Source organism: Mytilus edulis, chromosome 8, assembly GCF_963676685.1.
Source record: "Mytilus edulis chromosome 8, xbMytEdul2.2, whole genome shotgun sequence".
Classification (NCBI taxonomy): domain Eukaryota; kingdom Metazoa; phylum Mollusca; class Bivalvia; order Mytilida; family Mytilidae; genus Mytilus; species Mytilus edulis.
In genome coordinates this window covers 47,520,010-47,548,002 of record NC_092351.1, presented here as the reverse complement: position 1 = coordinate 47,548,002, position 27,993 = coordinate 47,520,010, and the positions used below count along the sequence as shown (strand labels likewise).

General features: G+C 32.6%; 1 protein-coding gene across 1 annotated transcript; it reads left to right on the top strand.

Moving 5' to 3' along the window:
- On the top strand, positions 1-27,552 carry LOC139485736 (uncharacterized). Its single transcript, XM_071270388.1, has 6 exons — positions 1-133; positions 3,871-4,030; positions 5,904-6,013; positions 7,977-8,087; positions 13,328-13,588; positions 26,938-27,552. Exons 1-6 carry the CDS (start codon positions 73-75, stop codon positions 27,348-27,350), a joined length of 1,116 nt encoding a protein of 371 aa, XP_071126489.1. The 5' UTR covers positions 1-72; the 3' UTR covers positions 27,351-27,552.
- Positions 27,553-27,993: the final 441 nt, after the last annotated feature.

Sequence of the window (27,993 nt, the reverse complement as noted above, 5' to 3'; positions counted from 1 at the left end):
TATAGTTTAATCATTGAGTGATGTGTCTAGGTGTATAGCATTTGTTGATTGTGATGGAAATCTGGAGATACCATGTTTAACTATAAAATTTTAGGAATTCTTTTGTTAGGAATTTTTAGTAAATCTTTTTCAAGTAAGTACAGTTTCTGCAGACAATTTATAAATTTCCAACGAGCAAATGTGGTTATATTTTGGAAAACTTACACGTGAAAATAATTACTGTTAAAATATTGTAGCATTCAATTTGGTATTTATGATAGGATTATATGCCGGATATATATCGATCGCTGAAACCCTAATGCAACAATACATTACACAAAATAATATATGGAGCTTGTTTTCACTGTACATTTGTGAAATCAAACCTTTTTAGATAATATAAATCACCAATTTTATTTGAGTTAACTGTTATCGAAGACTCGTCGTTTTCTGAAATAGTCCATTATGCTATGCATTTATTGACGTACAGCACTAAACATTAACCAATATAGGAACGCGAGTAAAATATGATGCATCGGAAACATGAGCAACTCAAACACTACTTATATATTCATTTTATAATAAAGAATAATAAAGAAGATAGATACATGTTTACATAAAAAATTTGGTGCACTTTCTTCGCTTTTTTATTTTATTTTGATAGACAATTTAGAATCTTTTTTTTTTATTGGTGTTCTGTTTGCATTGGAATAAAACAACACTAAATAAAATGAATACACAGTTATATAAAAGACACTTAACTGCAACCGGCGGTCTTTAGACGACACATCATTTGCAGCGCAGACAGACTTTTTGATAATACAAAATTATCTTAATATTACATGTAATACGAAATTTTAATACAGAAAAATTTTGTATCCATCCAAAATGAAAGATCTGACGACAATTCGTAGACCTGTTTTCTTTATATGAGACCATATTTTTATCGAGTGACAAATTACATTAAGGTCACTTGAATTGTTAATAATGATCATCGACTACTTTGACGTCATTTCTTGAGATTGGATGGGTTTTGGTATAAACGGTAAAATCGTAGACACCATTTGAAAGTGTGTCAAAGTGAGTGTCTTTAAAATGGTCGTTATATTAATCGACTTCTAGAATTAGCCATGGTGACTTAACATGCTTTTTGAAAAGAAAGAAAAAAAAAACAGAGAGTGTGGACTACACAAGTTAATACATTTTTTAATATATATTTTAGTTTTTTTAGCAAATGCAGACATTTGATTTATAATGCTATTATAAAAACTGTTCCATCATACATGGAATGCTTAATACGTCATAGTCAATAATTATAGATAAGAAGAGTCAAATGATAATCCGTCGGAAGCGGACCTTTTATTTCTCACACTCAAGACTTGTCCTTGCTCTGAGATAATATTTAGAATTTATAAACTGTATCGGTATTCAATTGATCAGTCATTTATGCGCATGAAGGTCTGTCATTTTAAACAGGAATAATCGAAACATTTTCAGTATTGGAACAATCGATATAAAAAGTAGAGAGGGTACCTGCTTACAAGGGTTAAACTAGGCGCCAACCCTCCCCTAACCTGGGACAGTGGTGTAATGACAAGTTCTCATTGGTATCTTGTTTTCAAATGTATGTGTTGTTTTTATCGCAAAGTGTTGTTAGGACAAATTAAAAACCCTTAAACCGATATTTTTATCTCAAACTTCCTATTCGGTCAATTTTTTGCATTGAAAAAGATTAACATGTACACCTGGTATTAGTATAGGAATTGGGAGACGACAAGATGAATTTTCCCGCTAGTTTTCGAGTCGTACCCACCGGATATGACTTATTCAAAGATTTTGATACGAGTAACACTATGGGTATTTCTAATCGGATAGAGCTTACCAAGTTTAAGGAAAAAGTGAATCGATAAAAACGTTTCTCATATGAAATAGCGATATTGTCGAATATGAAATTGTAAATATGCAGACACTCCATGCAGAAAAAGTTTTTGTCGGCAATGAAAAATATGTTTTGTTAATAAAATTCAAAATTGTAAACATATTGTTCAAATACAAACAACCATTAATTGTACATATAATTATTATATATTCAATTGTTAGTTAAAAGCAAAAGTTTATGTTCGTGTAAAATTTGAGGTGCTATGTTTTTCTTATGTGCATAGATAAACAACTGCTATAAATTGTAATACGGATGCGATACTTTTAAAATATAATAGCAGTATTTGTTTAATGTCACTATAAGTAACATTGTATGTTAATAAGCAGTTTTAAGGTCACTGCTAAACGTCAAACTGTTTTTGTTAGCATCTTTCCAACGGGTAAAAGTTCTTGTGTCCAATTTGGAAATTAGTATGGCGTTCATTATCACTGAACTAGTATATATTTGTTTAGGGGCCAGCTGAAGGACGCCTCCGGGTGCGGGAATTTCTCGCTACATTGAAGACCTGTTGGTGACTTTCTGCCATTGTTTTTTCTATGGTCGGGTTGTTGTCTCTTTGACACATTCCCCATTTCCATTCTCAATTTTATTTGATATCTAATAAGAACTGTTTTCCTTGTCAACAATTTTCTCAATGTTAATAATAAATACATCTTCTTCGTTGCTTACGAGTCTTGTGTCAGAACAAACTTCTGGTTTTACCCCAGTGTATAGTGCTTTCTTTTAGTTTTTATGATCTCGTTAATTTATAACAGAACATTAAAAAAGTCTCTTATTAAAAACGTATCAGTGTATAGTGCTTTCATTATGGTTATTATGACTGATTTCGGAGGAATATGTTTTATTATGCAAACAAAAACTGTTATATAAGAAAAATATTGCAATCACATTTTATTCATATTAAGAACACATCGCTGTTATATTAGAAAAATATCGCATTCATTCATAAAAGATAGCAGTATCATTGAATAATAGGTGATTCTGGTTTAGAAAAGAATTGAATTAATCGAAATTGAATTCCTCCAATTTTGCTAAATGATATTCATTGAATGTGTACATCTACAAATGAAAAATCGTGCATTTATGTTTCATTTATTCGACATATCGATTTTCTGATATTAATACAACTTGCTTGTTATTATATTACACAATTCATGAAAGTAATACCGGCATACGTTTGTTAAATGTTATCCTGTTTTAAGAGGAATAACCATTACTTACCCAGAAATCTTCATTTCTTCATACAAATGTAAAACATCGTCTGAGATTTCCCACAATGCAACTCGTTCATATTAGACAATATCGCTATTTCATATAAAAAACGTTTTTATCGATTCGCTTCTTCAATACACAGTTACCCTTTTGAAACAACTACTTGTATAGACATCATTTTTTTGGGGAGGGGGAAGATTTGTTGTTATATTCAAGCTTTGGTTTTTCTGTATACTGTTGTTTGTCGTTTCGTCTTCGGAAAAGAATTCTGACGATTTTTACCATGTTAACATGTAGCTGATAAGGACAGAAAATGCAATTTAAATCATGATATGGTATAAATGCAATAGTAAGTGAAAACATCATAGAACTAAATATCTAAAAGATTAAATGAGTTGTTATCAAATAATAAGGTAAATTATTGGGTATTGTTAAAAAATAAATCGTTCTTGATGTGCAGTTGTATTTGATAAAGTAGGACACGATTAATGCAATTGCAAGCTGTTAAGGAGTTTTTGTTCATTGTCCCTTTTTTATCTGCTATTTTAATTTTAATATTCATACATATTTATACATATTTCTATTAAACCAAAAGTCTCATTTCGAAGTAAACAATTGCATATCCTTTTTACGTATTGCTCTAAAGTCGTAAATTCAATGAGTGGTCAATTCTACGTCAAACACAAACAAACGAGAAGCATCCGCAAGGGTAATACATATAACTTTCTTGTATTAATCAGGCATATTAACCTGTTCCGAAGGCTGGAATCGCCATGGTTCTAAATGCTATAAGCTGGACCCAGAAATGAGGAATTTTACAAATTCAAATAAATTTTGTGAGAATCTTAATGCTGAAATGATGATGCCTAAAACTGCAGAAGAAAACAGTGTATTATCAGAGTAAGTTGTTTTATATTTATGTTTTGCAATCTATAAGAAGTCAAGGAACCGTTTTGTACAATACAAAACTCAATACCCGTAATTATATATCAACGTTATTTTTTATCATTACTTAATTCTAGAGTATTTTTCGAATAAAACTTGAACAGATTAATTTGATTTAATTTTCATAGATACGGAGAATTTTTACGTATAGTTGTTCGTTTGGTCTTTCTTATGTCTAGAAATCCGAATGAGTGTATATCAATAAATCAGTTATTGGTGGTGATTGTAAAATCTGTTTAGTGTGGATTTCACATTTTCTTTATCATAATCCAGCTGGGTGAGTTTTTGTGTTTATGATCTTTTGCATTTGGTGAGTGTTGTTCTTGGATTCTTTAATTGCACCTTTCATTATAGAATTATGTTTCTCCTATTAAACAGTAGTATGTTTTCTCATGTTTCTTTTCTGTTGCCTTCAAGAACATGGATATCTGATGTTGATTTTAATTTTTGCCTTCTAAATTGATTCCCCTTTAACATAGGTGATTTTGACATCTTCTACTTACTGTCAACGTATTAAGTTTAACTCACTAAGGGACAATTATATTTAGATGGATATCACTATCCCCCTTGTGGTCATATTGGTCTCTACTTATTCAACCACTACAGGTTGCAATTCTGTAAATATAGACAATGCAATTTCCCATAGCAACTCCCTTTGCGGCTAAAACTGTAATACTTTTACTATGAAGTTTCGTGACAAATAATATCACAGAACGGAAAGTTTATATTCGCTACTATTTTATTCAAAGGTCAAAATATCGGGCTGTGCGGCATATTTTCAACCTTTATGTGCCCTGAACTTTTAAGAGTTTAAACTTATGCTAACATTCTATACTACCCTTACCTCCATTTCTGGACCTCATAAGAATTAAAATATAGGCGCTACCTTGTTTTTCTATACTGGTTACATTCCCAAGTGATGTCTCTATTTGATGAAACACAGAGATCATAAATGGGAACCAGTACGTTAACAAATTAACATATATATGAATATTATCCAAAAGAGGCGTGGTTTGAGAAACAGCTGTATTTGCAACCTTAAACACCATTGATCAACACTTCTTTTTGTGTTGTATTGTTCCTGTTATAAGTAACACTCCAGAAAAGCGCTTCAGACGCACCACATTTATAAAGTATTATTGTCATTTGATATCATGTTCTTATTAAAAACGTTATATTTCGGTTGCCAGCACGAGTTTTCATAGCAATAGCGGATTTCAATTTTTATTATTATTTTTAATTTAATACCCTTTGAAATTATAGACATGTAAAGTACAATGAATTCAAATGATTAAACAATTAAGACAAGGTATTTGACAGTCCTTACATTAAAACAAGAACTATCTTTAAAAAAGATATCCGACGTATTTAAATTTGAGTATATTCACCAAAATCCCGCGGAAATCTCACATGCGTAGGTGCGTTCTAAAAGTCATGTACGTTCGTACAACAACGTTTACATTAAAAATTATATAATTGTCCAGAATAAACAGCTGTCATGGATGCAAAGAACTATTGGAGAAACAATTATTTTAATAAAAATGTAAATCTTTGTAAGATCTAGTTCAAATATTTATAGTTTTTCACTCGCTTTCCATCACGATATAATTAACGAGACGTTTTTTCAAACACAACCAAATCACCCACCATGACAGCATTTTGTCCAATCACAGAACGGATTTTCGAGCATGCGTATTCTGTTGCCATAGTTAAGCGTCCTTAAGTTCAAAGGGCACAAACCGAAACTATACCGACTACGTCGGAAAAACTCTGCTAGCAAAGATTTAAATAATATTCACCACTTTGCATTACTTTAATTCTAAAATAGAATTGGTAAATGGTTTTGGATAGGACTAATCGATCTTAATAAAACAACAGCACTGGATTGGACATGGAATGATGGTTCTAAATTAGAATCCAACGATAGATGGAAAAGTGGTATGTTCATTAGTGTCATTTATTTTTTAATTCCTTTTATCATTGATTCATGGCATAAGAAATGCTAGACTATCGACGGTAAATTTTGCAGGTATATTGAACATGTATATCATCTCCAGTGCCATATGTGGAACAGGAATCTCCGAGCATCTGAGATCACTCCCGGTGTTTTGGTTGGGTTCGTGTTGTTCAGTCTTTACTTTTCTATGTCTTTTTTGTAGATTTTTGTGCATTCTTTGTCGTGTTTTGAAATATAATTGTCGGTTTTTCTTGGATTTCTGATTTTTGATAGCCGCTATGGTACCTTTTTTTCATTTACCAGTATTATCACTCGGTTGATGTCACTGCTAGTGGACATTTTTGTCATCATTTGCCTAGCAGCGTACAATGTATGGAAATGAGAATTATGATGTCCTGCTCACTAAATAATTAAAAATTTTGTGTCTATGTTGAACGTATTTACTCCATCGAACTTGAAATAAAGGATATCGTTAAAAATGGCTCATATTATGACTTACACCAAGAAATAGAAAATGAGGCTCAGTTGATGAGTAAGTATTTCGACAACAAAGATGATTTCAATTTTCTTTTCATGAACTTTGAATTTCTATGTCCCAACATCCCAGCAGCACCTGTATATAAAGTAATTGAAACGTCATATCAAATCTGCAAGCATCAGTCAATCAATCGTTTTTTATGCCCCACCTACGATAGTAGAGGGGCATTATGTTTTCTGGTCTGCGCGTCCGTCCGTCCGCCCGTCCGTTCGTCCGTCTGTCCCGCTTCAGGTTAAAGATTTTGGTCAAGGTAGTTTTTGATGAAGTTGAAGTCCAATCGACTTCAAACTTGGTACACATGTTCCCTATGATATGATCGTTCTAATTTTAATGCCAAATTAGAGATTTCACTCCAATTTCACGGTCCAATGAACATAGAAAATGATAGTGCATTCGTGTACTGAGGACACATTCTTGTTTAAAACTGCGTAATGTTCACATTATATTTGCTACTTTTAATGTTTTAAAATATAATCAACATTGATACTAATGTTTTTTCTCCTTTGTTGCATTCTAACCCCTCCCCCCCCCGAACACACACACACACACACAAAACTACAAACAAACAATAAACAAACAAATTAAAAAAAAAACACAGTTCGTTGAGGCATAAAGTACAATAAATCTGATATGAGTCAGACTCATAGACCATGTATGTTTCAATATTTAACAATGCATATAAAAAAGCTTCAGACTAGCTGCATCCATATGGTTCACATTTGATCTTATCTTGGATGAATAGATAACTTGTTAGCTGGAACCCCACCTTTAAATGATATTATGATAGAAGACGCATGTTTTGGAAACTCGTTTCAATTACTTCATATTTTCATAGTTAAATTTAATCGTTTTCCAATTAAATGTACTTTTTGAAGATTGAATTATTATTGATGTCATCACTGATATTCGTATATATTTCTCCTTTTGTACGTTTTTCCATGTGATTTACCGTAAAATGTTATTTTGTTGATTTTTTAAAATCGCTCAATTATTGTCAGTTCTATTCCTTTTAAAGGATCGTCGAATTATATATCGTTTAGATTAATTGATTTCCATAGTTCAGAATGAAATCTAATTTTGTTGTCACCTGGGGTTTTTACCAATTGTGATGGAATACATAATCTACAAATTAATTTTCAAAAACGCATCCAGGGCTTGCCAATCAAGAAAAGCGTTTCGGACGCTCTAAGGTTAGAAAAATGCTATTAAAAATTTCAGAAATTAATATAGTTAAGAAAAAGTTTATTTCAGGATACATGTATAATCTTGTATGTTCAACATTAATGCATAAACATTATTCAGGGAAAAAAACCAAAAACAGTGTCGAGAAAAATACTTAAAACTCCCTTTAAAGCCTGGGGGTAAGTTACAAATCACTAAAAACTACTTTGTTTTATTTTATTGAGGCGAGCCAGATAATAAGGACTCTCCTGAAGAATGTGTAATTTCTTGTCCGACTGGATGGGCTGATGTTCCATGCACAGGTATAAAGACAACTGTTTGTCAGAAGAAACCAGGTAATCTTTGTGTTATGTAACGACACCTTCATGAAAACATCAGACATATATATATGCCTAGAGAATTACGGCGACAGTCGCGTCTAATATAGGACAAAAGCAGCATATATTCAAATACACATGATATGATATAGATAATAAGCTAGGACGATAACACAGTCTTAATCTTTTACAAATAATAAAATAAAAAAAGCGGTACCGGTATGATTGCCAATGAGACAAAATGAAGTAGATTTAAATCCCGGCTTACAACAATGAAAAATACACATTCCACAAGCTATTATAAGAGGTCCCAATATGACTGAACACTTTTCAAACAAGAAAACAAAATTTTATTAGTTACAAATAAAAAATACCACGACATGTCAGACTTCGAAACCACCCAGTTCGACTATAAGAAGAAATTGAAGACAACATGGTGTTGTTTTTAACTTGTAATGATAATTATATTAATCCAATGATATATTAAAAGAGGGTGACTCAACGAAAACTTATCTAATTTTCATTGAGCCTCCCAAACAAAATACAATGTATATTTATTTACATACATAACATTTCCAACCAAGAAAAATGATTATTACAATGTTTCTTGAATAATTCTACATAACGACATTTTTAGCTCACCTGGCCCAAATGGGCCAAGTGATCTTTTCTCATCACTTTCCGTCCGTCGTCGTCCGTCGTCGTCGTCGTCGTCGTTGTCCGTCGTCGGTTACTTTTACAAATTAAACCAATCTTGGTCACAATCATCATTGGGGAATCTAGTTTTAAAAATGTGTCGGGTGACACGGCCAACCAACACAGATGGCCGCCAAGGCTAAAAATAGAACATAGGGGTAAAATGTAGATTTTGGCTTATATCTCTGAAACAAAAGCATTTAGAGCAGATCTGATAGTGTTAAAATTGTATATCGAGTCAAGATCTATCTGGTCTGAAATTTTCAGATAAATCGGAGAACCCGTTGTTGGGTTGCTGTCCCTAAATTGGTAATTTTAAGAAAATTTTGCTGTTTTTGGTTTTTATCTTGAATATTATTATAAATAGAGGTAAACTGTGAACAGCAATAATGTTCAGCAAAGTAAGATCTACAAATAAGTTAAATGTTCAAAATGGCCAATTGACCCCTTAAGGAGTTATTGCCCTTTATAGTCAATTTTTAACAATTTTTCGTAAATTTTTGTAATCTTTTACAAAAATCTTCTACAGTACTGTGAAACTACTAAGACAAATTTAACCAAACTTGTTAACAATCATCATTATGATATGTAGTTTAAAAAATGTGTCCGTTGACCCGGCCAGCCAACCAAGATGACCGCCATGGCTAAAAATAGAACATAGGAGTAAAATATAGATTGTTGGCTTATAACTCTGAAACCAAAGCATTTAGAGCAAATCTGACATGTGGTAAAATTGTTAATCAAGTTAAGATCTATCTGCCCTGAAATTTTCAGATGAAGCGGACAACCCGTTGTTGGGTTGCTACCCCTTAATTGGTAATTTTAAGGAAATTTTGCCATTTTTGGTTATTATCTTGAATATTATTATAGATAGAGATAAACTGTAAACAGCAATAATGTTCAGCAAAGTAAGATCTACAAATAAGTCAAATGACCAAAATGATCAGTTGACCCCTTCGGGAGTTATTGCCCTTTATAGTCAATTCTAATAAAAAAATTTTAATTTTGTAATCTTTTACAAAAATCTTCTCCTCTGAAACTACTAAGACAAAATGTAACCAAACTTGTCCACAACAATCAGAAGAGTAACTAGTTTAAAAATTGTGTCCGATGACCCTGCCTGCGAACCAAGATGGCAGACATGGCTAAAAATAGCACATAGGGTAAAATGCAGTTTTTGGTTTATATCTCTGAAACCAAAGCATTTAGAGCAAAGCTGACTGGTGGCAAAAATATTCATCAGATTTAGCTATATCTGCCCTGAAAACCAGTTGTTGGGTTGCTGCCCCTAAATTGGTAATTTTAAGAAAATTTTGCAGTTTTTTGCAATTATCTTAGATATTATTATAGTATCTAATGATATCTTATACTATACATTATGATTTTAACCTTATTTTACATGATTTCCAAAGCATCAGTAAATACCGATGAGCGACACAGGCTCTTCAGAGCCTCTAGTTTTTTTTATTATGATTGGTAAATCATTCCATACCTTGGTTGCAGAATAATGAACATATTTTGTTTATAAGAAATAAGCATTTGGTGCGACTTGGAACAAATGGATCGTTATTTGAGACAGATCGCAACCAGTAGTGTTGAATATTATTATTAATTAGCATTGATAAGTTATCAAGTGTTAGTCCTTTTTTATACATTATAATTGGTTGGTGGTATTTTACTCTTTCTGTAAAGGATAACCATATTAAAAAACAAATCACAAAATTTGAGGGAACAGAAATATCACATACAATTACAATTCTTGCTACTTTTTTTTTTGAAGTTTTATGATTCTGTCTAGATCGTTATGTAATAAATTTCACCATACGGAACTAAAATAGTCTTATGGTAGAATATATATGCATTATACAATGGTTATCGTATGTGTATAAGCAATTATGGATTTATGAGTTTTGAACAGCGGTATACTACTGTTGCCTTTATTTACCCCATATATATATATCTTGGATGTGATTGGTTAAAGGACTACACGTGGTGACTACACATATTTGATATAGGGTGTCCTAAAAATATGGTGTTGGTTACCATATGGGGTTATTTACCATATGAAGCTAGTAAGTTACTTCCCTTTCAAAACAAAAAAGAAATCTGAAAGGTTTCAACAGACAAAGAAATTGATAATGAACGATTGAAATAAATTTCTAAACCAAATTTACAGCCAACAAGTTGTTATTGTTCATTGTTGTTGGCATTATTTTTGTTTAGACAAATGGAAGTAGGTTGGTGATACTAAGTATTGAAGACTTAATCACTTTGATAGGGCTCTAGTCTAAATACCACATGTAAAGATAGTTGGTTTGTTACACGGTGTGCTAGTGATCTAATACAATATACATGGGGTCAGTGAATTCCATATTGGGATTCGAGCTTCGCTCTCAACCCATATGGAATTTACTGACCGCATATATATCGTAGTAGGTCACCAACACAACATGTGACTAATAATATTCTTTGATATACAAATAAGGAGATGTAGTATGATTACCAATGAGACAACTATTCACCAAAGTTCAAATGAAGTGGATCTAAGCAATAATAATCAACCGTATTATTTTAGTTTATACAAACGTGATATTTTCGATAAGACCATTTCACATATACGATCAACATGTTCTTCCCAGCTTAACTTTTCATCAATGTCAATTCCAAGTAATTTGAAAGAATGCATTTTTGAATACTTCTTTGTCATCATTGTTATTACAAGCATTTTCACCAAATAAACGAACAAGTTAAATGGGATTGTCCAAGCTTCATCGTGATTCCGGTTGATACTAGTATTTGATATTTCTTTTTAAAGATGTGCATTTTTTAAAGACTTTCAAATTCCACAATTAATTTATATGCTGTTATGACTGCTGTACCCCAGTTTTTGACATTTTACCTTTTATGTCTATTTGTTTTGATCACACATTGTTGTCAATATAATGCAATTTATTTATATAAAACTAGGTTAAATTCACCATTTTCTATAAAGTACCTCGAGGAATTGTTCGATTGTTCCCAAAATATTGCCAATTTTAGATTTCGTGTATGGCTTATGTCTTCTAGTGTTTACAGCTACTACTTTCTATCATAGATTTGAAAATCATTGAACAATACTCGAAAAGTCAAAACCGTCATTTAAGGGCAATAATTCCGTTTTCTTATTTTAGTGCAGATGGGGAAAACTTTAAAAAAAAATACTAAACTAAGGAAAATATTATATATAAAAAAAAGGAGAAGTTCATAAAAATTTGTCAAAATCAAACGCTTTCAATCAACGGAACAAGTAACAGAAAAACAGTTGCCTTATTTCTGATTTGTTACATGCATTTTCCAAAAATAATGGTGGGTTAAACCTGGTTATAAAGTTATCTAAATCTCCCACTTGTACATGTATGAGAATTGATTATAGTTCCGTTACATTGACAAAATTGGGTTACTAAGTAAAGCAAACAGACATAATTGGTCAATGTGATAATGGTTTTTAGTCAGCATTTAAAACTGTGTAAACATGTATCACAGAGAAACAACATAACTGACTTAAAAAAAATATAATAATACAGATTAATCTAGCAAAAAGATGGTAAATTTCAGATTTGACAGTAGCGTCAGCAAAAATTGTTTTTTGTCGTTGATAGTACATACCGCATATAGTTTAATACTGTAAACACCCTTTGTGTCGGAGATGTACCACAGGAGAACAACCCAAGCCAAGAATATGACAGCTGTTTTTTTTCATTCGTTTGATGTGTTTGAGCTTTTGATTTTGGAATTTGTTTTGAATTTTTCTTGAAGTTCGGTATTTTTGCAATACGAATCTTTTTGTTTTAAGTATTAATAAAAGCGGAAATTTTAAAATAATGGTTCGTTATAAGCAGTGAGTTTGTCACAAATTTGTCAAAATACGTTCAAAACATAGCTGATGTATTATGGACTTGAAAGTTTAAAAGTTAACCTCATTGAACCATAGTCATGTCACCTTCTATTAGACCCTTGTAGCTTGAGATGGGTTGTGCATGTACTAGGCGGTTTAAGCTATAAAAAGGAAAAGAACGTCAATATTGAAAGTAAGACTAGGGTGAAGAACCATTGTGTTCACTGATTCAATACACAAAAAAATCATTTTTACACAGGTTAAAACATATTTTCCCCCTGAAATATAAAATCAAACAGATCAAGAAAAAATCAAATGCATGTGCTAGCTATCTCTATATTTTTTTATATCCGGTTATGTGACCGTCGGCAGTCTTTGGAGGTCATCCCAATGGTTAATTAAATGGAGTCTAGATTAAAATACACACGAAATGCTTATATAAATATTATCGAGTCCATGCTTTGTTAATTATTGGAGACTTTTTGTAATTTTGATATACGTTTAAGTATGTTCTAAATCAAACCTGAGAATTTGAGTCAAATCGATGAACACGAATTTGACAGCATTCCCATTTAAGGTGTACCGGAAACACATGAAGTGCGCACTAAATAAAAAAATATGCTGTAACGTTGTACAGTATAGGATGAATGCTTTATTGCTTGCATTTTGTACATTTTCTGCTTAACAGGTATTATAGCCGACGAGGATGAAAGTGTTACCCTCACCTGTGACGTCAAATACGAAGAGAATATCACAAAACTGTTTTGGACAAGATCAATGGATGACACCAGTGTGATCGTTTCTGAGTACGCAAAAGGCGGGAACGTTACATTACCTAGTCTGGTTTTTGAACACGTTAAATGGACAGACGAGGGATTGTATAAATGCCATGTGACAACAATTTCAGGACTGACGCTAACAGATGAAACGAGTCTCTTTATAAATGCAAGTATGTAGAATACTTTTTACGCTTGCCATTCTTTTTATTTTCTATTGCGTAGAACGAAAACAAAGGATGCTGGGAGAATTAAATACAAATAGTAATGGTATAAATTGAGACAACACTATCATGGTCATTGACTAAAACATCTTTATGTCATAAAGTGCGATGATACAATACAACTACTGTAAAGAAATTTAGCATTAATGGAATAATGCATCTTTATTAGTTTGATATAGTACACATATATTTAAAGTCTTAAGTTTCATGGTTAACACGCATATATACATAAGTTTTAATATAATTATAATTTGCCATAACAACCCCGCATGCAGTGTATCAGCCACCCAAGATAAGAAAATGAAGGTCATTTCGAAGGAACCAAATATATAAAATATTATTTTAGTTTCCTGGTCGGCTTAAAAAGAGGGCAACGTTTAAAATTGTAAACTGCGTACCTCGCAGATACGCTGTTTTGTGAGTCGTTTAGGCTGATAAATATTTGCCACGTATCAATATATGTTTATTTCGTACTAAGTATACATGTAAAATATGTATCAATTTTACGGAAGATATTCTCCAATAGATATCCTAGATTTTAACAGGGCAGATACCATGTGACACATTTTTTTGTTTGATTTGAAAGCTTGGAGTATCATTTTAACTGGCCATGTAGCTTTCAATAGTCGACTGAAACATGTTTACACCATCTGTTTTTTTTTTTTAAATAAGGATGTAAGATTTTCCTTTCAGCTTATAACTACATTGAAATGACTACTTTTCTGTTTGGATTTCATTCATATATCCCCCAGAACTAGAAATTAAAGAAACAACAGACACGGCTTCCTCCGCCTCATTTTTAGACTTATACCTCGAATGTGACATACACGGTCATCTCAGTACCAGAATCTATGACAAACGAGACGAATTATTTTGAAATTATCCATTTCCCCTACCTTAGTAGCAATATACCAACTTCACCTGCATATGGAATATACATTTTCCAAATTATTCAACTTGCAGCTGCTATTCAAACTTGGTAAAATGTCAACAGTGTCTGAGTAGAAAGTAGTTGAATCAGGGTTATGTCAAAGAAGTTCATCGGAAGGTACCAAGACCTGGTTGGTAAATATTCCGTGTCAACTTCACAAATAATACAAGATGGTCTTGAAGTATAGATGCTGGGTACTGATGTTGTTTATCATCTTAATAAACTTGCCATAGTATTCTTTAATTTGTCTTTATGGATTATACTTTTACTGTTTAGTCTGTTTTTGATGATATCCATTTGACATGGCTCTGTACTTATACATTTGGTCATTGTGTAATTGTTCTATGGTAAACATTTTGTATTCTTGTATTTCATTTTTGCTAATGTGCTTTTTCTATATGCCTTTTTGTGTTTCTTTGTTACCTTTTTGTTTGTTTTTATAGTGATTATGATTATAACACAATGTTCACAGCTGTACCCTTATTTTTGAAATTTTTACCTATTATAACTGTTTGTTTTGTTCACACATCGTTGTCAATATAATGCAATTTATTGCGACTGTCATACAAGTGAGAGGTTTAGCTAGCTATAAAACCAGGTTTCGACATAGGAAAATACCTGGCGCAAGTCAGGAATATGACAGTTGTTATCCATTCGTTTGATGTGTTTGATCTTCTGATTTTGCCATTTGATTACGGACTTTCCGTTTTTTATTTTCCTCGGAGTTCGGTATTATTGTTATTTTACTTTTTAACACTACATAACTCGATACCATATTTCCTGGGTTTTTTTTCTGAATGATGAATAGCATGCTTTTTGGTCCGTGTAACACTTATCAATTCAAAGTTTTAAAAAGTTTTGAAATTTTAGATTTTTGGAATTTTGCATGTTTTGATCAAAGGTCCGTGTAACACTTATCAATTCAAAGTTTTAAAAAGTTTTGAAATTTTAGATTTTTGGAATTTTGATCAAAGTTTTAAAATATCAAAATTTCAAATTGTGTTAAAGGTTTGAAATTTTGAAATTTTAACCAAATTATTAAAATATCAAAATACTAAATATCGTTTATAAATTTGATAGTTTAGAAATTTGACCAAACTTTTAAAATACTAAACCTAACGCGCAATTTTGATTATTTCACTTTTTGAAAGTTTGATTTTTTAAATGTTTGCTTAAAATATCAAAATAGAAAAGGGGCAATAAGAGGGATACCTGTAAAAAGCGAAACGAAATAAAAGCGGAACGAAACGAAACAATATGAATTAAAAACATACTGATACTTAAAAGTTTATGTATGAAATAAAACGGACAGTTGAAAGCGGTGAAAAATTGGATGACAAAATTAATATTTCTTAAAAGAAGATAATTCATTTCAAAACCAGACGTACGGCTCTGATATTGACCATTTTACCTGCTGGTTTTTCTAGCACCCATATTTTAGGAGAAACAGGAGTAACAGTAAAAACTGAACAACTCGCAGTAGGTCAAATAGTATGGTTATGTTGAGCATGTATATATATTTTCTACTAAACTCTAAGCCATAAAAAGGCCCAATACACGATGTATTATCTCTTTTGATTTCATTCTTTTTTCTGTTTTGCTTTACGACTTCTTACTTTCTGCAATCAAGTTGGCTAAAGAATATATCATTTCATGTACAGAATGAAAGATCATCTTAAACGTTTTTATCTGTTCTTTGTAAGTTGTTTGCCCTAAATATTCAGCTTTAAGCGTTCCGTAAGGAGGTCGATCAAGAAAAGCGCTTCATGATACTGAATGCATGGTTTAAGGTTGTGGGAGGTTTTAAATATAATCTTTTTTACGCTGAAATTAAGACGGTCATAGGATCCAATATCAGCAAATTGGAGCCAAGATACTGTTACAAGGTATCTACAAAAACTCATCATAGATGGATACCGATATATAAATTTTGCCGGTTTTTGCGCCAGACGCGCGTTTCGTTTACAAAAGACTTATCATTGAAACTCGAACCAAATTAAGTTAAAAAGGCAAATAAAGTCAAATAAAATTGAAAAGGCCAAATAAAGTAAACTTTTACATCCAACGTATAGCTCTGGTTTTGTAAAAGTTGAAACCTTTCATATCATATATAAACGTATACCATAAACATTATTTTCTCGAGCATTCATATTTATGTAATAATTACCGCTGTACTACATTAAGCACCCAACTTGCATTCATGTTTATGTAATAGTTGCCGCTGTACTACACTAAGCACCCATCTATCCAGTTGTAGGTGTCGGCATTTTGAAAGTTGAAAATTGTGTTCAAAAGTTTTTATCAGCGATAAATGGTAATCTTCTGGGGAACCAATATTTAGATAGTACCTGTTTTTAGCTCACCTGGCCCGAAGGGCCAAGTGAGCTTTTCTCACCACTTGGCGTCCGTCGTCCGTCGTCGTCGTCCGTCGTCCGTCGTCGTCCGTCGTCGTCGTCGTTAACAATTTACATTTTGAACTTCTTCTAGAGAACCACTGAATGGAATGGAACCAAACATGGCATGAATGTTCCTTATGAGGTGCTGACCAAGTGTTGTTACTTTGTAGCCGATCCATCATCCAAGATGGCCGCCAGCGGGGGACTTAGTTTAACATAGGAGGCTATGAGAAATGCATACAAATGACTTCTTTTAGAGAACCACTGAATGGAATGAAACCAAACATGGCATGAATGTTCCTTATGAGGTGTTGACCAAGTGTTGTTACTTTGTTGCCGATCCATCATCCAAGATGGCCGCCAGCTGGGGACTTAGTTTAACATAGGACCCTATGGGAAATGCATACAAACGACTTCTTTTAGAGAACCACCTAATGGAATAAAACCAAACATAGCATGAATGTTCCTTATGGGGTGCTGACCAAGTGTTGTTACTTTGTAGCCGATCCATCATCCAAGATGGCCGCCAGCGGGGTACTTAGTTTAACATAGGACCCTATTGGAAATGCATACAAATGACTTCTTTTAGAGAACCACTGAATGGAATGAAACTTACATAGCATGAATGTTCCTTATGGGGTGCTGACCATGTGTTGTTACTTTGTTGCTGATCCATCATCCAAGATGGCCGCCAGCCGTGGACTTAGTTTAACATAGGACCCTATGGGAAATGCATACAAATGACTTCTTTTAGAGAACCACTGAATGGAATAAAACCAAACATATTATGAATGTTCCTTCATGGGTGCTGACCAAGTGTTGTTACTTTGTAGCCGATCCATCATCCAAGATGGCCGCCAGCGGAGGACTTAGTTTAACATAGGATCCTATGGGAAATGCATACAAATGACTTCTTCTAGAGAACCACTAAATGGAATGAAACCAAACATAGCATGAATGTTCCTTATGGAGTGCTGACCAAGTGTTGTTACTTTGTAGCCGATCCATTATCCAAGATGGCCGCCAGCGGGGGACTTAGTTTAACATAGGACCCTATTGGAAATGCATACAAATGACTTCTTCTAGTGAACCACTGAATGGAATGAAACCAAACATGGCATGAATGTTCCTTATGTGGTGCTGACCAAGTGTTGTTACTTTGTAGCCGATCCATCATCCAAGATGGCCGCCAGCATGGGACTTAGTTTAACATAGGACCCTATGGGAAATGCAAACAAATGACTTCTTTTAGAGAACCACTGAATGGAATGAAATCAAACATGGCATGAATCTTCCTAATGTGGTGCTGACCAAGTGTTGTTACTTTGTAGCGGATCCATTATCCAGAATTGCCGCCAGCGGGGGACTTAGTTTAACATAGGACCCTATGGGAAATGCATACAAATGACTTCTTTTAGAGAACCACTGAATGAAATAAAACCAAACATGGCATGAATGTTCCTTATGAGGTGCTAACCAAGTGTTGTTACTTTGTAGCCGATCCATCATCCAAGATGGCCGCCAGCAGGGGACTTAGTTTAACATAGGACCCTATGGGAAATGCATACAAATGACTTCTTTAAGAGAACCACTGAATGAAATAAAACCAAACATGGCATGAATTTTCCTTATGAGGTGCTGACCAAGTGTTGTTACTTTGTAGCCGATCCGTCATCCAAGATGGCCGCCAGTGGGGGGACTTTTGAATGAAATTAAACATGTTCCTTTCCTTATAAATGAGGTTGTGTTGTCACTTTTAGCCAAATTTTATACTTTTTTATATGATTTCAAAACCCCAAGTAGAATCAGGTGAGCGATACAGGCTCTTGAGAGCCTCTAGTTATTTGGCACAAGAGGAAAAAAATAATTCTGTAACAATAAATGAATAAAGAAAACATAAACTGAAACAACTGTTTTTGTGGTTATAGTTTAATTGTATTCTCAGTTATGAATTGAACAATATAAACTAAAATATATAAAGGAAATAGAGTATCAACGCGACGCGACAAACGACATTAAAAAAAATAGTTATTTTTTTTACGCAAAATGTGATGCTATCCAAAATTTCTGGGGAGAACACTGGGTAACTTGTTTAAAAAATGTGTGACGTGACCTGGCCAATCAACCAAAATGGCTGCCACAGCTAATAATAGAACATAGGGGTAAAATGCAGTTTTTTGGCTTATAACTCAACAACCGAAGCATTAAGAGAAAATCTGACAGGGTTTAATTGTTTATCAGGTCAAGATCTATCTGCCCTGATGTTTTCACATGGATCGGATAACCTGTTGTTAGGTTACTGTCCTGAATTGGTAATTTTAAGGAAATTTTGCCGTTTTTTGTTATTATCTTGAATATTATTATAGATAGAGATAAACTGTATACAGCAATAACGTTCAGCAAAATAAGATCTACAAATAAGTTTACATGACCAAAATAGTCAATTGACCCCTTAAGGAGTTATTGCCCTTTATAGTTAATTTTTAACATTTTTCATTAATTTTTGTTAATTTTTAGAAAATATTTTCCACTGTAATTACTGGGCCAAGTTCATTATAGATAGAGATAATTGTAGCAACAAGAATGTTCAGTAAAGTAAGATCTACAAACACATCACTATCACCAAAACACAATTATGTCATGAATTTATCCGTGTCCATTGTTTAATATGCACAAGACCAAGGTGAGCGACACAGGCTCTTTAGAGCCTCTAGTTTACTTGATACTACCACTAGGGGCTTCGATAATGGTACATTAAAATATTCTGATCCCTAATTTGATGATATAATATTCTGTGCCAGAAGAGGACAAAAGAAAAATTATTCATGCCTTTTACTGTTAAATTTTGAACCAGACAAGTTGATTGATGGCGATGAAAAACTTAATAAAATTATTAGCGCTTCGACAAAACAACCTCACCCCACTTTTAAAGTAAAATGGTTGCTATCTTAAAGACAACGTTTGGACTGGTTATCATACACGTAGCTCCATTATAGGTTCTAAATCAACCACTGTTTTATTATAGTAAACAAAAGGAATAGATGTTTTTGTATTAAAGGATATTACTGTCCCGTATTTGCATTTTGTTATTTGGGTATTTTGAAGTTATCGTACGACAATCGACTTTTAGCAAACTAAAAGTTCACATGTACACCCAGTCAGAATGGGGCGTGCAAAGAGAAGCCACACTGCCAGCTGCATGATGGATTTTTCCCATTTTTGGCCGTACACCAATGTCGCTCTCGAAAAACCAGTACAATGTTAAACGCTGAATTTGAAGTAAAGAATTCACATACGGAACGCTGAAACTGAAATTTGAAATTCAAGCAAAATAAGAACAAAACAATTAAAGAGGTGTTTGACCAAAGTGAAGTTAAAACATATTTAAATCCATCTATAAGGTCTACTTTGTCCTAGGAAGTTGAATCTTACGTTTCTTGGTAATTTGTATGTAAACAACCTATTTTAAATTATCGATATTTTGTTGTTGCCAGTGACAAATATTTCATGAATGTTCCGGAACAAAATAGCAATAAATGCAACAGGGAGAGAGTGTGCATAATGAGGACATATAAAACCTTTGAATTAGTTTAATTGAGGTCTGGAGCGGGCGTATGACAGTAACTGCTAGCCTTATGTATAGTAGTCCTTTGTTATTTTATTATCATTGTCATGCATGTTAATTAGTTTCTTAGTTTGTTTCCTATTCTGACATAGGACTTGTATTTCCTATTAAAGTGCGTTTTACTGTTCGTATTACTGTGTGTTTTTCATTCTTTATTGGCTAGAGGTATAGGGGAGGGTTGTTATCTCACGAAACATGTTAAACCCCGCCGCATTTGTGCGCCTGTCCCAATCCAGGAGCCTCTGTCCTTCTAAGTCTTGTATGATTTTGATTTCAGTTCATTGTTATGTTTCGGAGTTTAGTATTACGTCTATAATGGCTGAACCAGTACACTTTTTTGTCTAGGGGCCAGCTGAAATACGCCTAGCACAACTTTTATTGCGACGCTATATTTAAGTATTCCTTCCGTATCATTTCTTGGAACTGAAATACATCATAAAAGGCAATATATTATCATCATGCAATCGATAAACAAGAAAGGAAAACGTTTTAAGTTGTATGCCAGCCTACCGAAGCGCTTTTTCTGGATCTACCTTCATCAGGAACGTCAAAAAGGCGAATAATAATTTATGGTTTACTGCGAGTTGGTCATTTTTCACTGATACTTCTAAATGTTGGGCACTGGGAACACAAAATAGCTTTGAATTATTTATCTCAAACGCTAACCTGATATAAGAGATTTAAATTAACGTAGTTGATTCCGGTTTAAATAGGTTTAATTATTTTTATTTTTTTTGATAGATGCACAACCTTAAAATTTCAGGATACTGTTATCCCATGTGATGTCTAACATGTTTCATAAAAAAACCCGACTTCTTCTTTTCATTATTTATTTTGTTATTAAGAATGATTTGATATATTTCATGCTATTTATTTATAACTAAGAATAGTTCTTATCAGAGCCGTGTTTACATCAGTGATTACAGGTACCCCTCTTGTCGCCTCTTTATACTTTTGATATTTTAAGCAAACATTTAAAAAATTAAACTTTCAAAAAGTGAAATAATCAAAATTGCACATTAGGTTTAGTATTTTAAAAGTTTGATCAAGTTTCTAAAATATCAAATTTATAAACGATATTTAGAATTTTGATATTTTGAAAATTTGGTTAAAATTTCAAAATTTCAAAACTTTAACACAATTTGGAATTTTGATATTTTAAAACTTTGATCAAAATTCAAAAAATCTAAAATTTCAAAACTTTTTAAAACTTTGAATTGATAAGTGTTACACGGACCATCAAAGTTTTAAAATGTCAAAATTCCAAATTGTGTAAAAGTTTTGAAATTTTGAAATTTTAACCAAATAATTAAAATATCAAAATTCTAAATATCGTTTTCAAATTTGATAGTTTAGAAATTTGATCAAACTTTTAAAATACTAAACCTAAGGTGCAATTTCGATTATTTCACTTTTGAAAGTTTGATTTTTTTAATTTTTTATTAAAATATCAAAAATAGAAAAGGGGTGCTCAAGAGGGGAAACTGTAAACTGCGAAACGAAACGGAACGAAATTAAAAAATGAAATGAAAACATGCTCCTAGATACATAAAATTGATGTATAAAATAAAACCACAGGCACGGACAGTTCTAAGCGGTGAAAAATAGGAGGACAAAATAAATATTTCTCAAAGAAAGAACATTTATTTTAAAACAAGACACACGATTCTGATAAAGACCATTTTACTTGATGGTTTACCAAGCACCCATATTTTAGGAGTAACAGTGAACACTGACCAACTCGTAGTAGGTCAAATAGTGTGGTTAGGTTGAGTATGTATATATATTTTCTACTGGACTTCAGGCAATAAAATGGTTCAATACACGTCGTATTATCTCATTTAATTTCATTTTTTTTCTGTTTTGCTCTACGATTTCTTACTTTCTGCAATCATGCCAGCAGATGGATATATCTTTAACGATCATCTTTAACGTTTTAATCAGCTATTTCTGTTCTTTATTTATTGTTGGCCTTAGATATTCAGCTTTGAGCGTTCCTGATCCAGAAAAGCGCTTCGGTCGTAACTTTTATAATATAGCGTTTTGGTTTCATTTTTTATCGATTGCATGACGGTCATATGGTTAAAAGGAAGTAAATAAAAATGACTGGCGCCACCTAGATTTTACATCCAAGATAATAGGTAGAAGTAAATTTAAATAATGAGAAATGGGTGTTGGCCATTGGTGTAGAAATAGCGAGAAATTTAGAGAAAACTCTCTAAGACAAACAACATTTTCTGTGCCAAATTCAGCATGGGGTGTTCTTCATTCATACTATTTTGAAAATTCCGGAATCGTTGAGTACCCTTAAAAAATGTCATTATTCCATTTAAAAAGCGGCGGCACCACATGTGTTGACCATTACAATTACACCTACAGGTGTTGATAATTCAGAATTCGAATTTTTTTTCAATGGATCTTTGCTAGTGAAAAGGCAGGACCAAATAAGGCTACCATTGTCGCCTATGTAAATAATTACTTCCTTGTAAGCATATATGGCCATGTATCAATGTTTTCAGTTCTAAGTATTGGTACGGTAGGAAATCTGAATTCATGTTGTCGCAATGAACGTTGTGCTAGTCTGGAATGTGGAAGGTTTTTGATATATTTTTACGCCGAAATTAAGAGTAAGATCAAATATTGGTAGCCTGGATCGGAGTCAGGAAATTGTTATAAGGTATCTACATAAACTCTTCATAGATAGATATCCGAATGTAAATTTTGTATTTGCGCAGACGCGCGTTTCGTCTACAAAAGACTTATTAGAGACGCATTCATAATATAAAGATATACCATAAACATTATTTCAGCCTCAATATTTAAGTAAAAATTGCCGCTGTACATTATGCGCCCATCTGTCCATTTGTAGGTGTCGGCATTTTGAAAATTAAAAATTATTTTGAATAGTTTATATCAGCGATAAATGGTAATATTTTTTGAAATCTGATATATAAATATTGTCACTAAGGTGACATTTTTTTTAAATTTTACTTGGATACTTCCACGAGGGGCTTCACTAATGGTACATAGAAATATTCTGAACCCCAGTTTGAAGAAGAAAAAAATTATGTGCAAGCAGAGGACAAAACAAATATTCTGAATCCAGATTTCCCCCATACATGTACCATATAGTGTTAATTAAATTTTGAACCAAATAATGTTATCAATAGCGACGGAAAACCTAATAAAATTGTAAGCGCTTAGCGCGATATTTTTTGCGCTTCAATAAAACAACCATATCCCCACTTTTGAACTTAAATTGTTGCTCCCTTCGACAACGTTAAGACCGATGCTTATAAAAAATATATGCATTTATCATATACGTAGCTCCATTAGGGGCCCTAAATCAACCTCTGTTTTTAAATAGCAAATAAAACGAAAAAGGGATTTTGTTTTGTATCAAGGGATATCATTGTTCCGTATTTGTTATTTATGCATTTTTAAGTAATCGTACGATAATCAACTTTGAGCAAAGTAAAAGAACACAGGTACGTCCAATCAGAATGGGGCGTGTAAAGAGAGTGCCATGCTGTCAGCTGCATGATGGAATTTTCCTTTTTTGGCCATGCACCAATATTGCTCTCGAAAAACCAGTACATTATAAAACGCTGAATTTTAAGAACATGGAGCATTCACCTACAGAAAGCTGAAAACTGAATATTTTAAAGTGAAGTAAATATAAGAACCGAAACAATTGAAGAGGTGTTTCGCCAAAGTGTAAAAAATATGATGTACAGGTTGTCGTCTGTTGGTGTAATTCATACGTGTTTCTCGTTTCTCGTTTTGATATAGATAAGACCATTGGTTTTCCCGTTTGATTGGTTTTACACTCGTAATTATTGGGGCCCTTTATAGCTTGCTGTTCTGTGTGAGCCAAGGCTCCGTGTTGAGTGCCTGACCTTAACCTATAATGGTTTACTTATATAAATTGTTAATTGGATGTCGAGTTGTCTCATTGGCACTCATACCACATCTTCCTATAACTATTAAATATATCAAAATCCATCTATAAGGGCTATTCTGCCCGAGCGAGCTGAATCCTAAGTTTCGTTGGAATTTGTATGTAAAGAACCTATTGAATTATCGATGTTTTGTTGCCAGTGACAAATATTTCATGTATGATAGCAATAAGTACAACAGGGAGGGATTGTGCTTGTTATTCATATGATGAAGACATAATCTCTCAATCAGTTTAATTAAGGTCTGGAGCCGGCACATGTCAGTAACTGCTACCTTTATATATAGTCCTTTGTTAATTTATTATCATTGTCATTTTGATTAGTTGTTTTTGTTTGTTTCTTATTCTGACATTGGACTTGGCTTTCTTTTAAAGTGCGTTTTACTGTGCGTATTGCTATGTGTTAGTTTATTTTACATTGGCTAGAGGTATAGGGTGAGGGTTGTGATGTCACGAAACAATTTTAACCCTGTTACATTTGTGCGCCTGCACCTGTTCTAATTCAGGAGCCCCTGTCCTTTTTAATGCCGGTTTAAATAGGTTTAAATTTTTTTAATAGAATTTCAGTACTGTTATCCCATGTGATATTTTATATTTTTAAATTAAAAAAAACCGACTTCTTCTTTTAATTTTTTATTTTGCAATTAAAAAGAATTTGATATATTTCGTGCTATTTATTCCTAACTTAGAATGATTATAATCAGAGCCGTGTTTTCATGTTCCCTTCTTTTCGTTCCTCTTCTATTTTTTATATTTTAATCAAAAATTTAAAAAATCAAACATTCAAAAAGTGAAATTATCAAAATTGCACGTTCAGTTAGTATTTTAAAAGTTTGATCAAATTTCTGAACTATCAAATTTAAAAACGATATTTAGAAGTTTAATATTTTTATTATTTGGTTAAAATTTCAAAATTTCAAAACTTTTACACAATTTGGAATTTTGATATTTAAAAACTTTGATCAAAATTCTAAAAATATCAAAATTCAAAACTTTTTAAACCTTTGAATTGATAAGTGTTACATGGACCCTTTTTCGTCATTTCATTTAAGACAACTAATTCTAAATGAAAGAAGTTTGTAATTTTGCTATCAAAAATATCTTTTGTGATTATTTTCTTTTTTTTGTAATTTGTATCTTAGATTCGTTATAGTCATACATTTTTTTATAATGGATTTTGTAAAGGACCCAACGATTTCTATACGTGTTATAGTCACGTCTTGTATACAACAATACATATATATATATATAAGTAGGTCTTAACAAGTGATAACACTACGACAGATCCATCCATTGGATTACCAGTGAAGGTGATACACGGCTGAAATTACATATTATATTCATATTCACTCTAAATATCAGCACAACAATAATAAATCTGCAAATTTGCGGAAGCAAATTTTTGTTCTTTCCTCGCTGGTGTTCGAACTCATGCTGTTGAGATATCGACACAATATCGCCTGCACAATGTCCAGCGCTCTAGACCACACGGCCACCTAGACTGAAGTGAGAAATTCAGCTTTCGGCAGATTAGTGTTACCTTTCTTCGTCAGTATAATCTACCGTTGTAACACAAAACATGATATACTAGGCATGCAGAAAGAATTGATTGCAGATTAGCAAAATTATCGGTGTTTTATCGATATCTCAATAGTTTGAGTTCGAATCCTGGCGAGGGAAGATCAAACATTTACTCTATCAACGGAAAAAAGCCAGTTGTGACATGGAATAGAGAAGTCTAGATGACCCGAATAACTGATTTGTTTTTTTCTTAATACATAAATGTACTATAACAACGATGAGTAATGTCAAAATCTAAAGGTAAAAATAGAAAAAAAGATTATGCCTTATGTCATCTAAACTTTCATATTGTATTCTACTTTGACAAGGATTTGCAATCTGTATATACCATAATAAAATATAATCAAATGACACGGAAATATAGCATTGGCACTTTGTTGGCTTTATTTTGACAATTTGAAAAAGAGGTAGATGATACCAAGGGAATATTCAAAACTCATATGTCCAGAGGAAACTGAGAACACCACTGCAAACAAAACCAAAAAAAGACGACAAAAAGACAAACAAGTTCACACAGCGCTTCATAGAAAAACTAAAGACCCAGCAACACGAACACCATCTATAAACACTAAGGTTGATCTCATCTGCTCTGTACGGGTAAACTAATGGTAAGTACACATTCGATAACAAGTGCCATTTAGTGCTATTACAATCGAAATAAAGAAGACGGGATTATGGTTACGACAGTTGGAACATTGATGTTCCAGGTTCCCAGATATCAAATACTTGTTCATTGACAGTGTTATATATACGTATAAAAGAAGGGAAAATGAATAATCATATAATATCAGATGTCATTATTTTCAGCAAATATGTGTCCATGTAGATGTGAATATAGGAGAAGACTAGAACATTGGGGTTCCAAGATAATTCCAAATAAAACCCAGGAAGAGTTGCTGAAGGAACTTGAATCAGAATTACAGAAGATTAAAAAGGAACTAGCAGTAAATAAAACACAACTATCGTCTAGCATCCGCAGGCGAACATCCGCCCCTGATAAACGGAAATCTTCTGAGACGATGGGATTAGCTGGAGCTGCTTTTATTTGTATTGTCGTTGGACTAGTTGTACTTGCTGATTTACTCAGTTTGGTTAAGTTTGTAAAGTCGACAATTACCTTTTGGAATTCCAAGAAAATAGGAGAAAAAGCAAAGGACAAGAAGAGAAAAATATTTGATATTAACAAAAGGAAAACCCAAACTTCAGAATCTTCTGCATAAGAGTACAATTCTACCAAAAGAATAACTTTATAGCGTATAATTTCGAATGAATTTGAAAGAAAACTAGATATCTTGGCTGTTTAATATCAAGTTGAGTAGTGTGATTTAGAAACAAAATTTTCATTGAACAATATCTTTAATACCAATGTATCTATTAGCTCGTTTTGCAATAATTATTAATTAAAAATTATAAACACTTATATACCTATGTAGAGTAATTTTCTTTTAGAACGACAACTCTTTTTTTGAATAATCAAACTGGACGATACCAATTTTCAAGGCATAAAATAATGACCTGTGTATGGTCATTATTTTCCTTGATTAAAATGCAAACTTCAATTTCTTAAACATTTAATTCGTTTGATAGTTATCGTGTGCTGTTGATTAAGGCTAAACAATACTGTCCTCCATTTTTTAGACTGAATTACAAAAAAATCGTCGTAAACGCACATTTTAACTTTCGAAACAAATAATATAATAACGATAACTCATGTTCTACATTGATCAAGGAGTTTCCCTTAACTCAAGAAGTATCATTTGATGTACATTTTGAAACTAATCTTTGTAACATAACAAAATAATTAATTGCTACGGGAACAATATAAATTGTTTACGTAATTTATTTTAAAGGCTGACATGTAAA

What these genes read in the sequence shown, in the direction of transcription:
- LOC139485736 (XM_071270388.1), top strand. Translation starts at nt 73, where the DNA reads ATGTTTAACTATAAAATTTTAGGAATTCTTTTGTTAGGAATTTTTAGT. An exon ending in TTTTAGTAAATCTTTTTCAA is followed by an intron (nt 134 to 3,870) that starts GTAAGTACAGTT and finishes TGTATTAATCAG; the next exon opens with GCATATTAACCTGTTCCGAA. An exon ending in CAACGATAGATGGAAAAGTG is followed by an intron (nt 6,014 to 7,976) that starts GTATGTTCATTA and finishes TATTTTATTGAG; the next exon opens with GCGAGCCAGATAATAAGGAC.